The sequence below is a fragment of the Leuciscus leuciscus genome, assembly GCF_965113295.1.
Source record: "Leuciscus leuciscus genome assembly, chromosome: 1".
In the NCBI taxonomy this organism is placed as follows: domain Eukaryota; kingdom Metazoa; phylum Chordata; class Actinopteri; order Cypriniformes; family Leuciscidae; genus Leuciscus; species Leuciscus leuciscus.
The window spans coordinates 4,278,787-4,295,745 of NC_138725.1; the positions used below are offsets into that span (position 1 = coordinate 4,278,787).

A 16,959-nucleotide genomic window follows, 5' to 3' on the forward strand; every position below is an offset into this window, starting at 1 on the left:
AATTATTAGTGTACATGCAATGATCAGACTGAACAAGCATCTTAGTTTTCCTATTGTTGTGTTGAATAAGGTTGGCAATGCCAATAATCTTTATTCAATTAGTGTTTACAGTTGCTGAATAAAACTTGCCTTTCACTGCCTCCAATAGGCAGATGTCCATAGTCCTGCATATAAATGTTTCTTGCATTTTGAAGAGAATAGATGTTCAAACACACTGGGTCTAATCCAGGATGCTGAATCATACACATGGGAGGAGTCTGTATCTGATTCATCCTTCTTAAAACCTGTGATATAAATAAACAAACAAAAAAAATAAATAATATTTACATATATGAACAAAAAAGTAGGTTACAATGCTTGTATGCAAACGAATGACTAGATGATTTTGATATATCTGTCAAATTACAAAAACACTGCTAGGAGTAGACAAGAGTGAGATTGTGACATTGACACTTTGATGCATAATGTCCACTACAGTGTCAGGAGTCAGGATGGTATTTTAGCAAATGAGCCACTTCACTGGACATTAGTGAATCATCTAATACACTGTGACTCACTGAAAAGTACATAAATATAGTTTAAAATATGATACATTGTTATTATGAAGTTTGCCCTCAGTGATAAACAGACAAGAAAATGATACAGCTATATTTTCATAGAATTGTATATTATATAACTATGACAACATATCATTGTATTGATTTTTTATAGAATAGATAACGATACATAGATAAATAAAACAAACAGTCAAGTAATAATAAACATAAAGAAAAACAACACGTTACCTGTCTAAAGAAGAAAAATATTGAATGTCTAAATAACGTGAAACAAGGCAAAAACAGCACATGATAGTAAACGTCTCATCTCAATAACCACTGTAAGCTGATAAAATAAGTAGACTACATCTCCGTTAATGTAATCGACATTAAATAAAAGGTAAACCTATGTGGGAGAAAATAGCAACAAACGTTTTAGCTCGTTACCGATGTTAATGTATGTCTCAGTCAAAATGATTGTCTTTACCATTCAGAGACATCTTGATGTAGACGTCCTTCCAACAACTCTACATCTTCCCTTTCCAGCTCTGGTTCAGAGTCCGGCTCAAACATGTAGGGTTGAATCCCGTAGGTCGCGGCCGGGTCGGGTTCATTCACCACTTGCGCCATGATGTCAGTTTGTAATGATGCTGAAGTTACCTGCGTGTCAACCCCCCTCCTTCCTTCAACCAATCAACGCGCCCATCATTTGCATTATTAAAATGAGCGTCCATGACAGCCAAAACATCGCATTGATCTCGCGAGACAATAATGCCTTCAGAAATAAGGGTAAAAGTAGGTCTGTGTTTATTTTTTTTCCACTTTTCTTTTTTAGAAGGGCCTGAAATACTATAATACAGCAGTAGGTATCCAATGTAATACTAGGTTATGACTCCTTTAAATGTAAGGAGTAGAAAGTACCGATATTCAAGTTAAAATGTAAGGAGTAAAAGTAAAAAGTAATAATAAAAATAAATAGTAAAGTAAAGTAAAAATATCAGAAAAATCTACTTGAGTACTGTAACGAAGTATTTGTACTTCGTTACTTCCCATCTCTGTACTAAACAGATTGACTATTTCTATCAGACGTCTACAGAAGTTCTTATTGAGAGTCAACAGATGTTTAGATGATGGTTGAAAATGTTTTCTTTGAGGTCCCCATCATGGTGATCAGCGTTTGCTTTAGTTGGGCTCTTGACCCTTAACTTTTGTTAAATTGCTTATTTTTCAGCAATTGCAGGGGTGACTATCATTCTGTTGCGCATAACCGAGGAACATCTGAGGAATTCTGGTTATCCTGGTTATTCATAAGCTGCCGTTTCACACTGCACATTCCTAAATCCCGGGCTAAAGTCCTTATTTGCGGTGTCAATAATATTGACTGGACAAACACAGCACGTGACCCGTTTACATAAAGGCTCTAGCATTGCTGTCCTCATACCACATTGCTGACTGTAATCAAGTTTTCAAAAGTGAACTTTTTGAAGGCAAGAATGACGGTCTCTTCTTGACATGTCCCCCCAATTGCCCGCGAGCTTCTCCTCCTGTCCATACGGTAATCTCTCTACTGTGCGACAGAGAGTCGCGTGGTTATGAATCAATCGTTAGCCTACTTTTACAAAAACTGCTTCTACAGGGCCATAGCGTAAGATACAAGGTAATGGAGCCTTTTATACTTTTTCATGTTTCTTTAGAAATAAATAATGGACAAATGGAGTCTTTAAAGCCTCAGATGTAAAGTTATTCACAGTCAAAGTGACGCCAAAATGAATGGGAGTCAATGGAATGTTAACAGCAGGTGATGGTCTGCTAATCAATGACAGCGCCCGGGGAAAATTCAGTTTATTCCGAATGATTGCCCCCTTGGGTCCGCCTTGCTCTGATGTCATGCTAACATATGTCAAAAAACTCTCGAGAGCGCAAGGCGGGATGTGTCAAATTCTGCAGTCGAGCGCAGTTGCTCTCCACCGACTGCGCTGATCAAAAGCATGATGGGAAACGACTTGCTGACGACACAGCTTAATGATCATTAGCTAAAACAACCGTGATGAATTGTTCTTTTTTTAAAAATTATTTTAAAACTATGTTTTATGTGCATACGTTATGTGTGAATATTCTCAAACTATCTGACAGTGCGATCTCAATGGGTTATGCATTGCAATTTTTATTTAAAGAAAACGTGTCGTATTAAAGGTGGTATCAGCGATTTCAGGCCCAAACATAAATGTTCACATTCATCTAATCTTACCTAACGATCCGCTAGCTGCCCGCCCCATAAGCATGCCATAAAAAAAAAACGCGTCTCTGTAGGCAGCCTAGGCTCGTCATAGGCAGCCGTGCACGAGCGCAAAACCTCACAACACCCACCCCTGTCAGTGATTGGTTGGAACACTATTTGTTTGGGTTTTGAGTGTTTGGCTAAACTGGGTGAAGACAACTGTTTTTGTGTGCAGATCTCAGAGCCTAGGCTGCCTACAGAGACGCGTTTTTTTTGACGGCATGCTTATGGGGTGGGCAGCTAGCGGATCATTAGGTAAGATTAGATGAATGTGAACATTTATGTTTGGGCCTGAAATCGCTGATACCACCTTTAAAGAAAAAAAAGATTGATAAACATGTTTTTGGAATGGAATTAAATACATACTCTGGGCGTCTTGTTCATTATATTTATTTTTATATAAAAGCAACAGAACTTAAAACACATCCAGTTTTAGCAACACTGTGCACAAGCGTGAATCCCGCGATATCCATTTTTGATCTCGCAGCTGTCTGATCCACTGCGAGAAGAGAGAACTGTCCGGTTTGCCTGCACTTTTCACGGCAGCCGCCTACTCACATCTCAGGCGAAGCAAGGCGCATCTCAAACAAGCTTACAGGCATTGATATTATTCTGCAAAGGCAGTCTACAACTGCCCTGTGAGGTGACAAGTCTCCACTTGAGATGCCTTGGTTTTCTGGCCCTGGTTTCAATAAAGGCAGTTTTTGAAATAAGGAAGTTTTGAAACTTACAGGGTATTTTATAGTGTAATGAACTCTTAACTGTCAAAAGATCAAGGAAAGTGCAGTGCAAAAGTGCAGTCAGCAACAAGAGGCAACAGAACTGGTTGTATAGTGGTTTTATTCAAGTCACATGTCCTACAGCCAGTACTGAATCAAATCATGGACAGGAAGATGTGTAGGTGGTCTCAAATGAATCACCTGAAATAGGAACAGAAAATGAACTCATTTAACAGTGAATTCAGCCAGAGCAAAGCATGGTTAGGATGAAAGCGTACTTGGCTGATAGTAGTCATAAACATTGATGACTGCTGGCTTGAGATTTTCCACTGCAAGAACCTGTTTCAGCAGCAGAGTGTAACTCATGGGGACGCCTTTGGGAACCTACAAGACAGAAAGGATGAACAGCAAATACACAACACTCAAGATGGCAGCTAGTAATATACCCAGTCTCACCTCTTTCAGATACACTAGGACATGATCATCTTCAACATCAACCCGCTCCACTAGTGGGGCAAACGTTTGGGGTGAAGAACCAAGCTGAGGGGAACATCATCATTTGCACAATTACAATTGAAGGAGCTTCAAGCATCTTGGGACTTTCTAAATCATCTTAAATACAAACCAGTGACGCATCTGCCGTGAAGCCTGACAGGAGCTTAATGTCAACTAGAACCATGTTAGTGCTTGATTTTACACCATTGTATCTGAATGAGGGTGAAAAAGAGGTTTAGTCCAGACCAAGAACACAGCTTCCCTTTATCATGATTTACCATGATATATCACATTCTAGCATGATTTACCATAGTTTATCATGATTTACCATGGTTTACCATTATTTACCATGTTATAGCATAGTTTACCATGATTTTATCTTAATTTACTTTGATTTACCATGTTTTAGCATGATTTACCATGATATACCACATTTAGCATGATTTACTTCATTTACTTTGATTTACCATGTTTTAGCATGATTTACCATGATATACCACATTTTAGCATGATTTACCATAGTTTATTGTGATTTACCATGGTTTACCATGATTTACCCTGTTCTAGCATAGTTTACCATGAATTCATCTTAGTTTACCTTGATTTACCATGTTCTAGCATGATTTACCATGATATACCACATTCTAGCATGATTTACCATAGTTTATCATGATTTACCATGGTTTACCATGATTTACCCTGTTCTAGCATAGTTTACCATAAATTCATCTTAGTTTACCTTGATTTACCATGTTCTAGCATGATTTAGCATGATTTTCCACATTCTAGCATGATTTACCATAGTTTATCATGATTTACCATGGTTTACCATGATTTACCCTGTTCTGGCATAGTTTACCATGATTTACCATGTTCTAGCATGATTTACCTTGATACACCACATTCTAGTATTATTTACTATGACTTACAATGTCTAATTATGAATTCAAAAGCACATGTCAAAAGACTTCATTAATAAGTAGAATGGCCAGCAGAGGGCACTAGAAGACCATTATTGGCTCAGTTTCAGTTTAATCTTCATGATTTTCACTAGTTTTCTGCACTAAAGCAAACCAGTCTTTCCATGTTAACTCCATAATGCATGCTTACACACACACACACTAATACTTTAACAGATGGATTGACTAAATGTAATTGTAAATGTTAAAATAATGATTTTATAAAGTCTAAATATGAATTATAGAAACAATATGACAAAATAACTATTTTAAACAGCAGGGGGCAGTAAAATACCACTTATTGGCTTAATATGCCATTGTATTCATATTATTTTCACCTTTTTAAACTGTTATAGAGTCAAATTTTGTCCGATCTGTCTGAAATTTTTCATGCTTGTTCAGAGTGATATTTCACATGTTCTGACTTGTTTTTAAGAAGATCTGAGCATCTTAAAAGATATAAGCTTTCGGGGACACTTGGTCAAGGCCACATTTTGATGTGACCCTATTATAGCCATCCAAATGAAGTAGTTCAACTTTTTTTGATAATTACTGATCTAGAGAGTCCAGAGAATTGTACTGCACTAGTTTTGAACATTATTATATGAAAATTATATGATCATAGATTAAAAAGACCATTTACAGCCAATGCAGGCAATTTACCATTGGTAATATATGGTTTTAAAGCTTTTTAACAGTTATAGCGCCACCTTTGGTCCGATCTCCATAAAATTGGGCAAGCTTGTTAATGATGTTATGTCACATATGCTCACCAATTTTTGTGAAGTTCTGAGTTTTCATTTAGGATTTATAGGCTTTTTAATGTATTTTGCCACGCCCATTTTATAAATGACCCTATTACAGCCATCCAAATGCAAAAGTTCAACTTTTTTTCGATAATTATTGATCTAGAGAGTCCATAAAATTGTCCTAGACTGGTCTGGTTCCGATCGGGTAAAAAACCTAGGACTAGTTCGCAAAAGTAGGCTTTTAACATATTTGCAAATAATTAATGAACGGTTTGATTGACAGCAATGGTTCTTGAGGCAAAGTTGTTCAGCATGAGCAGATCTATCAAATGATATGCATATTGTGTGGATGAGTGTTACGCCACGTGATTACAGAGCCATAAAACTCGTTAGCGCCAACTAGTGGCCGATTTCTTTCAAAATTCTTACAGACCTCTAGGGCCATGACTCGAACATGCCCATCGAGTTTCGTTCCGATCGGCCTCCGTTAACCTTGTCTAATAGGTGCTCAAACTTCATTGGCCAATGGTGGCCATGTTTTTTCAGATACACCAATGTCCTCATAGATATACATGGGGCCTTGGACCAAGACACTGCATACCAATTTTCAAGTCAATCTGACTAATGGTCAGGTGGTTATAGCCCTTTTCATGTTTTTTTCATGTTATAGCGCCACCTAGTGCTCAATCGTCGCGATTTTTTTACTGTGACCCCAAACTGAACCCATACACATGTGTACCGAGTTTGGTGAAAATATCCCATTTCGTTCACGAGTTAGCCATTTTAGTAAAATAGGCTCCGCCTCCTTCGAACGTTTTGACATCCCTTAGCAACCGTGGATCGAAATTTCAACTTTTTTTCGATAATTATTGATAATCAGACCCCTGTGAACATTTCTGCACTGGTTTGGTTCCGATCGGGCAAAAAACCAGGGACTAGTTCGCAAAAGTAGGTTTTGGACAAAATCCAATATGGCGGAAAAATTTGCATACCGGAAATGAAATCCTTGAGGCCATTTTTGTTCGGCTTGACCCAAGGATTCCAATGATATAAGACACTTGAGTCTGTGACAAACGGTTAATGAGTCATAAACATCAGTTGGTTACAGGACACAATGCGGCTTACTTCACAGTGAACTTCAACATGAGATTGGCTCCAAGTGGTTGGCAGTCTCCAGTCACCTTCGCTTCGACACTCAGCGTCATGGAGACTTTAACGGGTGTTGGGATGTTGTAGAAACACGCAACCTATAGTACGAGTAGAAAAATCAAACAAAACACATTTAGATTTGGCTGTGCACAACAAATATAGATAGATGGGATGAAGATACAGACCTGCACAGACACACAAGAGGATCCTGATGCTTTAACACTATATTTGCCTGGAACGTTCTTCAGTGGCTTCTCCTGATACAGCAGCCTGTTGTCCCGATTCACTTTGAAGCTATAAGAGTCTCCTCCTACTACTGAGGACTGTACGGTAACAGTGCTGGAGCCGTCCAAGCTGAACACTTGAGCAGCGTACACAGACAGAGCCTGAAGAGCCACCACAGTGTCCTAAAAACAAGTACAAGATTAAAATAAATCCTTAAAATGATTGCACTCATGTTTGGTAGTCAGAGGCACCTGGGTGGAGGAAAACCCTCCATAGGGATTCTGCTGGGCCACGAGCCAGTTGACAATGCGGTTAGCATAACCCAGATTAGCTGCCGTGAGAGGCTGAACAGCAAGAACCGCTAGCAACACGTAAGAGCTGATCTCCACCGCCAGAGTATCACCAGATGTCGTCTGAGACCAATGGACCTTAGTGCCTTAGGATAAGATGGAGGTGAGAAAGTTGATGCCAAAGACCCTGATGAATCAACATCAAGAGGCTGGTAAATCTTACCTTCAGAAATTGCAAGGTTGTTCAAGGCAGTTAAAAGCTGTGATCGAGTGGTGGTCTCTCCGGCCAGACTGAAGGTGTAGGCCAGCAGAGCCGTGACATAAGTGTTTCCAAGGTTCCCAACGACAGGCCTCAAGCATGACAGACCGTTGGTAATGACAGGATCCTTAAAAAAAAAAAAAAAGCGCATATCAGTCAGCCAGAACAGGAGGGTCATCTGCAAGGAGCTTATACAACTACTGGATTGGTTACCGTGGTGGGGACACCTAGTTCAAGCAGCGATGCAACAATGTAGGCAGTCATGGTCACACTGTCACCAACTCCACCCTTAAAAGAAAGAAAAGGAGACTGATTTAGAAGACCAGTCCATTGTCCAGTGCATTTAGAAACATGTAATGCACCTTCATGTCACTATGGTACAGAGTTCCCTGCTGCATGAAACAGCCGTCTGAACCCTGCTTGCTGATCAGCCAATCCTTTGCACTCTGCAGGACATGTGGATCAATGAAGACAAATTGCCTCGCTAGACCAAAGGACCTCATGACAAAGGCAGTCAACCTGGTCGTGAAAAAGGTTGACAAAGTAAACAAACTGTTTGTGCCACGACAGATTATACACAACAGTAGGACAGTGTGAAACTCACCATGTATTTGATTCATCATAACCAAATGTGCTGTATGATCCATCGCTGTGTCTGAAGTTCAGTTGTCCTTGGTATCCTGATTAGATCATACAGCACATGTAAGTGATAGTCCAATGGGAAGAGCAGGACAAAGCTACCTTGAAATTGAGTCTCCTACATATATAAAGTGGATTTGGTCATCCATACCGCTCTGAAGGAAGCCTGTGGCAGTCTCTCGGATGGCTGCGGTGAGTTGCCCTGTGACCTTCAGGTACAGTAGGATGTAAATATTTGGAGCAAGAATGATCATATTCTGTTCTCCACAGCCAGATGGCATCTGTAATAACCCATTTAGATTCTTCAGCGCACGACCCATTATGTCCCCTACAAGAGGTCAAGCATAAAACCCACATCAGAAACAGTTATTCTACCAAACTTCACGTCAGTTTCTACTGAATGAAATGTAGTACCAAGGACTGAAACTGAGCATCTGGCAGATCCTTGAACCATGTTTGTTGGAAATCTCAGAGTCATGTCTTCAGAAAGATCTTTTCCTGCAGACAAGAGAAGGGCTCAGCATTTTAGAGCTAGGCTAATGTTTGGCTATACAGGGAGAACGTATTTGGGAATCATGGAGTGCAAACAAACCCTTTGGACACAGTAACCAACTCTGGGTGTTTGTCCTTTCAACTCCTTCAGGCTATAGAAGCAATAACACCACATCAGTAAAGCAGCATGAGCTCCATGACCAGACTACAGAAGGCTAGTTAACACTTACCAGGACAAGTAGACTTCGAATGACTACGTCGATGCGTCCTCTCGTAGGCACAGTCACGACTTCAGTGCCACATCGGGTCTGGGATGCTTCAGCTGAAGCACTGACAGTCACATTGACAGTTCCTGCAGTGACAGACAGGAAGTGAGCAACACCCTTAATATACACTTAATTTAGAGAGGATCCAAAACTGACCAAGAACAGAAGCTGAGAGAATCCATTTGAAGGTCTTTCTCCCATTGGCACAAAGACAGGATGAATACGGATCAGTATATGGTTTAAGAGTGAAGGCAGTGGATGAAGCTGGAGTTACTTTAACCTGCCAATGAAACAGAACACATGGAGCAAAGACACATGACCTTCTCTATACAGATGAATTATAAAAGAAACCATGGCAGACCATGATGCACTTGGACAGATAGCTGAAGACTGTGGCCTTCAGCTCAAAAGACTCCCCACGGACAATGGAGTATGGCAGGGAGAGCTCCAGGAAGAAGGGCTGGAAGACTGTCAGCAGAGCAGGAGGAGCCAGACCAAAACCTTTTGAAGACAGGCAGAACGCCTCAGTCTCCCATGTGGTGATGGTGTCAGGAACAGTGAGGGGAACTCGTGTTGATCCAGTGTTTCTGAAAGACAGGAGAAAAATAAGGGGAACAGGGAGAAAAACTGCGCAAGTAGCTTTAGAAGGAACAAGATGCTTCACGAACCCCACACGAGCAAGCTGCCAGAGCCATGTTTCTGGAAAGTAAGTCCTGACAGTCACTTCAAAAGAGGAAGTGTCGGGTCCATTCAAAACCACCACTGAAAGACAAGCAATTTTACACCAAACTGTCTTAGTATCTGCAGAATAAACAGGGTTCATAACTGCCCCTCTTATTGCATTTATGGAAATGATTAAAACACCCAACAATTTGTTGATCCACAAGTAGTACCCTCACAAAAAAAGGTTTATTAGTGCGCTATTAGTATACTTTTAAACTAAAAAGTATACTTTGTATGTACTTCTCAGAAATACACTTCAAATTGGCCTATACTTGTTGATCGAGATATAGGCTACTTAAAGTATAATTAAGTATTCTTGGCTTGTACTTGTTTACTATTTTGTTTGAGTAGCTTAATAAATACTTTTTTAAAAAACATTACACTCTGTCTTATAAACTAACATGTTCAGATAGCATCAAGCTTTCGGGTGGAATAGTAAATAAAATAAGAAACTGAACCTGATGTTGAACAGTGATAACCCTTACAAAAAAAATGTTTAAGGGCCTGTTCACATATCGCGTCTTTTGCGCGCGCAAGTTCGTTATTTCAAATGTAGGCGCGCGGTATGCGCGCTCATAATGGAAGTGACGCGGTGCGACGCGCTCGTTTTTTCCAAGCGCGTCCGCGCCGCATCGAGATAAAAACATCTCAACTTTTAAGAATGCCGCGAGCGCACCGCAGGTCACGTGACAAGAACCAAGCTTAGCAACGACAGACGCCTCCGGAGCGCAACCACCCGAGCGCTTTGGAAAAAGGAGAACGCGGCGCGCCTAGCGTTTTCTATGCGTTTTTAGGCGCGATATGTGAACGCCGCCTAAGTGTGCTATTAGTATACTTATTTTCAACTAAAAATAAGAAAGCATACTTTCAGTCTACATTTTATATACACTTCTCAAATATACTTAGTTACATGTGTACTTGACTTGTACTGAGAGAAACGTATATTTGGCCTGTACTTGTACTCAATCTTTTGATCGAGATATACAAAAGTATAATTAAGTATCCTAGTTGTTTGAACTCTTGATCAAGTAGCCCATTAAATATAATTTTACATCGTTTTTCATATACAGTCTTATGAAACTTACATTGTTAGAAAATATTGATATAAAACATTTCTAATGCTGCGTATCTGATTTTTTGTGTAGGCTAGTCCACTGGTAGTGTATAGGAATTAACTTCTACTTTACTCTTTCCCCACCATTGACTGAATTCCAGCTGTCCATGTTTTCACTGTTATATGGTAGGGGGCGCTATGACACATCTAGTACAGAATCTCCGGATCAAAACATAGAAGCTGAAACAAGTGATAGAAGATTGCTCACGCAAATGTAAGATAATGTGATCAAACATTAAACGGCGTGTAAATCAAAACTGCTTAATATTTCCAAATGAAATGAAGCATAACCCATGAAAAGAAAGCAACTGAAGCTTTTGGGGTGTTGGACTCCAACTGTGTTTTGATCATCGTTCTGAACCTGATCAAGGCACAGTCTTTGGCAAAAATAAGATTCAACCGTTTAAAATGTTCCCTTTATGAAACTTACTGTAGCGCATGGACTAGAATCATGATTCTTTCTGCAAACAATGAACACATTTCTAAAGACTCCTAAAGCTTCAACCTCCTGACTCAGATGCAAATCAGGGCCTAACGCCAGAAAGTCTGTGCCAAATTGCCCCGACACCTTTTATGGGCCCGCTGAGGGTCTCCAGAACAACAGACCTGTCCCCACGAGTCACTTAGGGAAAGCTTCAGAGAGATCATTATCGAGTCCTCCCCCCTTCTCTCTCTGCAAGCTAGGTGCTCCAAAAAACTTGCAGTATACAACTACTAAACTAGTAGCTTAGCACCGAAAGAGCAAAAATATAAAATTAGTAAACTACAAGTATGATGTTAAATTCACTTAAATAACTAGTATAAAACTACTAAACTAGTTTACCGAGTATACTTCAAAGTGTACTTTCATAAACTAAAAAATGGTTACATGTATTAAATTCGTAAACTACTAGTATACCCATAAATTCACTTGCAGTACAAATGAGAAACGCAATTGTGAACTAGTTGTGCACTTAGTTTACTACTCTTACACTTAAACACTTTTATATTCTAAAAGTGGGCCAATTTAGTCCCAAGCGGTATTAAAATAGTACACTTACAAGTTTACTACTAGTACATATTGACAGTATATGTACTACATAACGTATACTTAAATACACTTGGACATCACTCAAGTATACTTTTTCATAAGGTAATCCTCACATAACTGAATGCAAGTTCACCAAGTCATGCAGAATTTTTCACTGAAAGAACAGCCTCTCTGCATAGACCTACCATCTGGGAATCTGCGATACAGCGGGCACGGAGGGGCTTGTACAGCGAGATTTGTTGCGATCTTCATTCCCAGGCTCTGTCAGAGAGACAAGTCAAAACACAAGACAGATTTAAAGTCAATGACTCAGTTTGTGACCATGTAGTCACAAAATACAGTTTTCTACCTTGAAGGTTGTGTACACTTGATTTGTAGGAGAAGTGTAGGCAGGATCTATGTCAAAAGCTAGACGTGGTCGAAAACCTAGACACTCTGGTTCATCCTGAACGCTGTTTGGGTAACCTGATAGTGATCGCACCGGGAGCAAGTCAAACACCTGAAACCATGAAAAAAAGGTCACTTTTGAAAAAATGTTGAACAAAATTCATTACTGTTTGGAATGTTATGTCACAGAGTACATAAATGTATGTTAAGATGTACACTAAAACTGCTATAATCATAACAGAATAGGTTTGTTCAATTTCTCTCAGCATTACTCAAATTCTAAAGCTGAACCTGAATGTCAGTCAAAGCCAACAAGAATTTTAAATCAACTGCACAAGGATACCATTTTCGCACTCAGACGTCTTCCTGGCTCCAAGATCCAGATGCTCTGATCTACAGCACTGATGCCACACAGAGATCCTGCTTGAGCAGAGACAGTCAGAACATTTCCCTCAGCAGGAACGGCCGTAGCAGGAGAGAACTGTAGAGACACCTGGAACAAGGACCAACACGCTTTAGGACACGTCATCATACCCCACTTAAAGCCAAAAAAGTGCTAATGCACATCATACTTTGTTTCGGAGACACATTTCGGTTTCAAACGACGCACTACCAACAACAACATTCTCACTGGGCAGAACACAGTAGACCAGAATCTGCACTACTGGAGCCATATCGACACTGACAGACAGCTGGAAAGACACCGAGCCGCTCGTGACTGTATTAGAAGCCCTCGCTTTGACCGTCTGAAATCCATGGAGGACGATCAATCCTCTGGACAAGACCTGACAAACACAAAACAAGTGGGTGCATAAACAGTCGAGAGCAATGATTATAAAAAAAAATAAAAAAACCTGATATCCACTCACCATATAGATGATGTCAACGCTGTAGTCACCAGTCTCTCCAAAAGAATACTTCACGGTCACTGGAAACGCAGCACCACATTTGAGTGGCTGCTCAAGCTTCACTATAGTCAGTTCACTAGATGGGTTGTTAGGAGAATCAGGTTGGAGAAGCCGAACAACCCTTGTATCTGTAGTGAAGTATGGCGATTTGTAACCATTGACAACCGCTGGAGTAGCACTTGCCTGGGGAACAACGAATGGAATTGGTTTCTTGCGAGAGAAATTGAGATCTACAGAGATCGGAGTCAACACTTCACAAAACACAGAGCAAATCGTACCACCAGATTCAGAGCGGCTTTAGGAAGACTAGCAGCGCTGAGGGAGAATGAGGCCAGTCCTTTCTGGTTTGTGGTCAGATTCAGCAGCAGTTTGTTGGGCCAGCTGTTATCCAGGAGATAAACCGCTTTGTTTGCGATTGGAGTTCCATCAAAACGAGACACTGAGATCTTTTGGGAATGATCAAGGTTAGGAAAGGGAACCAATGTGAAGGCTTCTGCAACAAGGAATTAATTATACTTGCCTTCCCATTAATCATTGATCCAGGTTCAAAATATTCTGGGATGTCCAAAAATATAACTCTGCCGACTTCAAATGTAATGGACACTGTTGCAGATTTTGACATGACTACATCTGGGGGGGTGGAGAGATACAATATAAAAAAATAAAAAAAGAGAACTGCAAACAAACTTTAAAGCAAGTACCATTGGTTCAGATCAGCCAAAAGCTCACCTGTTCCCACCTCAGTGACATTCACATTTACAAGAAAAGTATCTTGCATATTATTTTCAAATTCAGTGTTGAAAAACACTGATGTAGCGACGCTAAGGGAGGCACAGCCTGTGGCATTCATCTGGTAACAGAACAAAGAGTCACATTAAAGTCAAGCACAAGAAAAACCCTCCACTGTAAGGCAGGAGTCAAACCTTTGCAGTTTTAGTCAGGCAACGACGGGTCACATCAGGAACCACAACGAATGGAAAAGGATCACGGCACACTTCCACCAAGGCTAGACCGGGTACAGGTTTGCCATACGTGTATCTGGGAAACATCACAAGGGACAAAATTAAGAACTGACCAACCCCAAGACAAGATAATATCTGTACGTTTCACTCACTTGGCACAAGCCTCGACTTTCAGTCCCACATCTGCAACGCTGTACGTCTGTGGTGCGTTTACAGTCACGTCAAACTTGGGCAAAACTAAACCAGAAATAAAAACGCTGTAAGACCTCAGATCTGTCTCTGAACTGTTGCACATCATTCACAATAACTTACCATATTTTTTCACTTCAAAAACATGGGAGATCATTTGGTCGCCAATAAAAGCCTTTAGTGTGTACATCCCCATCTGAGCCTCTGGGTTTAACTTGTGAGAAAGCTGCAATATCCACTCCGTTGAGGAAACGTTTGTCCACTGACCAATGCGGTTATTATTATTGTCCTATTAAAACAATGAACAGCTTATAAAACGGCAAACAAAATGTACAGAAAGTGGCAGTGGCTCCATTCAAAGACTCGGACCAGAACAAATTCTCACCTCCACAACCACCAGATTGTACTGAAAGACAAAGACAGGAATATTAAGCATTTAAAATAGACACTATTGCAGCAATCATTGAAGAGAACTGCAAAACTGTGCACGTAAAAATAACCTGCAATAAATTTGCAATTTGTTCATGGCCAGACCTTACCATCTGATCAAGTGGCACAAATTTGGCATCCATGGTGACAACTCTGAAATTCACTGCAAAGACAGATAAACTCATATTATTTGCATAATGCACTTGTAGACAATCAGAACTTGTAGCGTACTGGACTATATACACCTCTAATATTAAACCAAGGGACAATCACAGCTCACCTGTTTGTCCTGGATTGTAGATGGGTTTGTCTGTCTGGATGAAGGTCAAAGGCAGGTAACGTCTGAACATGACTTTTCTCTCTTCAGTCGCTTTGAAGACCTTCCCTTGAACATCTACCTTCAGCATCTGCACAGATTCTCCATCTACTTGAGGAGCCTGTGGACAACTCAGTTAACTCAGACAAAAAAAAAGAAAAGAAAAAGTCTCATGACAACAGACCTGGAAACTAAAGCACTGATGAAATGGCTTTGAAGAAACTTGCTGCACAAGTCGAGTTATCCTTTTGTCATCAAGCAGAGAAACTGTCATTGTGAGACTCTCTTGGGGTTTCAGAAGACTTGCACACAATTTGGCATCAGATCCAGTTTCAATCACTGCAGGGAAAGTCACCATGAATAACCTGTGTAAACATCATGAAGTTTAGGTTCAGAGACCAAAGGGAATCAGGTCAAAACATTTACATGTTGGTTGAACATCCACAGAAAGTGGCTGCCACAGGGTTGCCAGGTCTGTGCATCAAAAATAAGCCAAAGTGGTTATCTCCATCAGAGAGTGGGTTGAAGTACCAAACGTAAAAAATAAATAAATAAAAAAACCCACACACACACGGGAAACCCTCTGATTTAACAACAATGTGCCATGGTCCCAAAATAAGAGCACAATACAGCCATTTTTGTACAGCAATATATTTGAGGAACAATAACTCCAACAGCACACAAACTCCATTCAACAGGGACTTATATAAAAAAACAAGTGTTAATGAATAGTTTGGTTGGTCCCATTCATCATTTGAACACTAGATGGGAACGAGTACAACATGATTAATGAACTTAAACATTTAATGCTTTGGTGCTTCATTTTGCCATCTTTACAACTGCATCATTCAGCATAGATTAGACATTAGGCCACTTTTCACTTCAAAGCCCATAGTACTTACGGCCTTTTCTGTCCATCAACAGCAAAGAGGAAAAGGGCTAAAATGAGCCCTTTCCAAACACATATCTCCCTCACAGCCATGAAGAGCAATCATCCAAGGCTAGACAGAAATCAAGAGTCTCTTTCAAAAAAAACCCTGCAGCACTTCTATTAAGATCCACACTGCGCTACAACTTAACCCTAAATCAGCTGCACTGTTGCCAGCGTTATTTATGATTCATAACAGCTTGATTTAGCTCTCACAGGCAATCTGGACATCTTTAGGGCGGAGCCACAGTAATTAATCACAGGGTTGCCAACTCTAGGCTTGTTTGAAATTGGCAAATTCTGCACAGCTAAGATTCTTGATAGCACTGTGTGGAAAAATGTAGTCATATGCTTTTCAAAAAAACAAACAAGTGGTTTTATTTATTTTAAAGCTTAAGCTTGAGTAAGCAAACTGTACTTTTTATGTAATAAATAGAACCTTATTGTAAAGTGTTACTGATTAGTTAAACACCGATTCAGACATCTCCTGAGTTGGAAAGATGAGTTGTTTTAACCATTCATTAAAATGAATCGGTTCAAAGGAGTCATTAGTTCGCGAATTGGACATGTCATGCGCGATGCGTGAGTTTACATTAGACTCACACGGTAGCCAGGCGTCTCATCCAATGGTGAGCTCAGTTGACGCTGTGTGCTTCAAGATTCTGACGCAAGTGCTAAGATTCCGATTGGCCAAGAGAAAAAGTGCTAAGATTCCGATTGGCCCAGAGAAATGTCAATTATAAGAATTATCCAATAATGTTTTGCGATACATGAGTAACATCAGAGAATGTCTAATAAGGCGAGAAGTTTCACTCTCAGTACACTTCCGGCTTCTGAACTGGTTGCAGTTCCTCTCTGATTGTGAGGTGCAATGAGCAGAAACTGCTCTTTGTAAATAATTGGAATCTGTTTTGGGA

At 40.1% G+C, this 16,959-nt stretch overlaps 1 protein-coding gene across 1 annotated transcript; it reads right to left on the minus strand.

Moving 5' to 3' along the window:
* Nucleotides 1-3,636: 3,636 nt before the first annotated feature.
* Nucleotides 3,637-16,138, minus strand: LOC309509657 (alpha-2-macroglobulin-like protein 1). The gene is made up of 34 exons (XM_082184421.1): nucleotides 16,017-16,138; nucleotides 15,299-15,479; nucleotides 15,079-15,235; nucleotides 14,909-14,961; nucleotides 14,755-14,775; nucleotides 14,493-14,658; nucleotides 14,333-14,417; nucleotides 14,142-14,256; nucleotides 13,948-14,068; nucleotides 13,739-13,848; nucleotides 13,497-13,664; nucleotides 13,180-13,401; nucleotides 12,883-13,095; nucleotides 12,654-12,803; nucleotides 12,273-12,422; nucleotides 12,109-12,184; nucleotides 9,725-9,818; nucleotides 9,418-9,643; nucleotides 9,213-9,336; nucleotides 9,021-9,142; nucleotides 8,891-8,942; nucleotides 8,713-8,796; nucleotides 8,450-8,626; nucleotides 8,264-8,339; nucleotides 8,022-8,178; nucleotides 7,873-7,947; nucleotides 7,624-7,786; nucleotides 7,362-7,546; nucleotides 7,071-7,292; nucleotides 6,862-6,983; nucleotides 4,159-4,240; nucleotides 3,990-4,073; nucleotides 3,812-3,917; nucleotides 3,637-3,734 (listed from the first exon to the last, which is right to left on the minus strand). Exons 1-34 carry the CDS (start codon nucleotides 16,094-16,096, stop codon nucleotides 3,694-3,696), a joined length of 4,260 nt encoding a protein of 1,419 aa, XP_082040547.1. The 5' UTR covers nucleotides 16,097-16,138; the 3' UTR covers nucleotides 3,637-3,693.
* Between the last annotated feature and the right edge of the window lie 821 nt (nucleotides 16,139-16,959).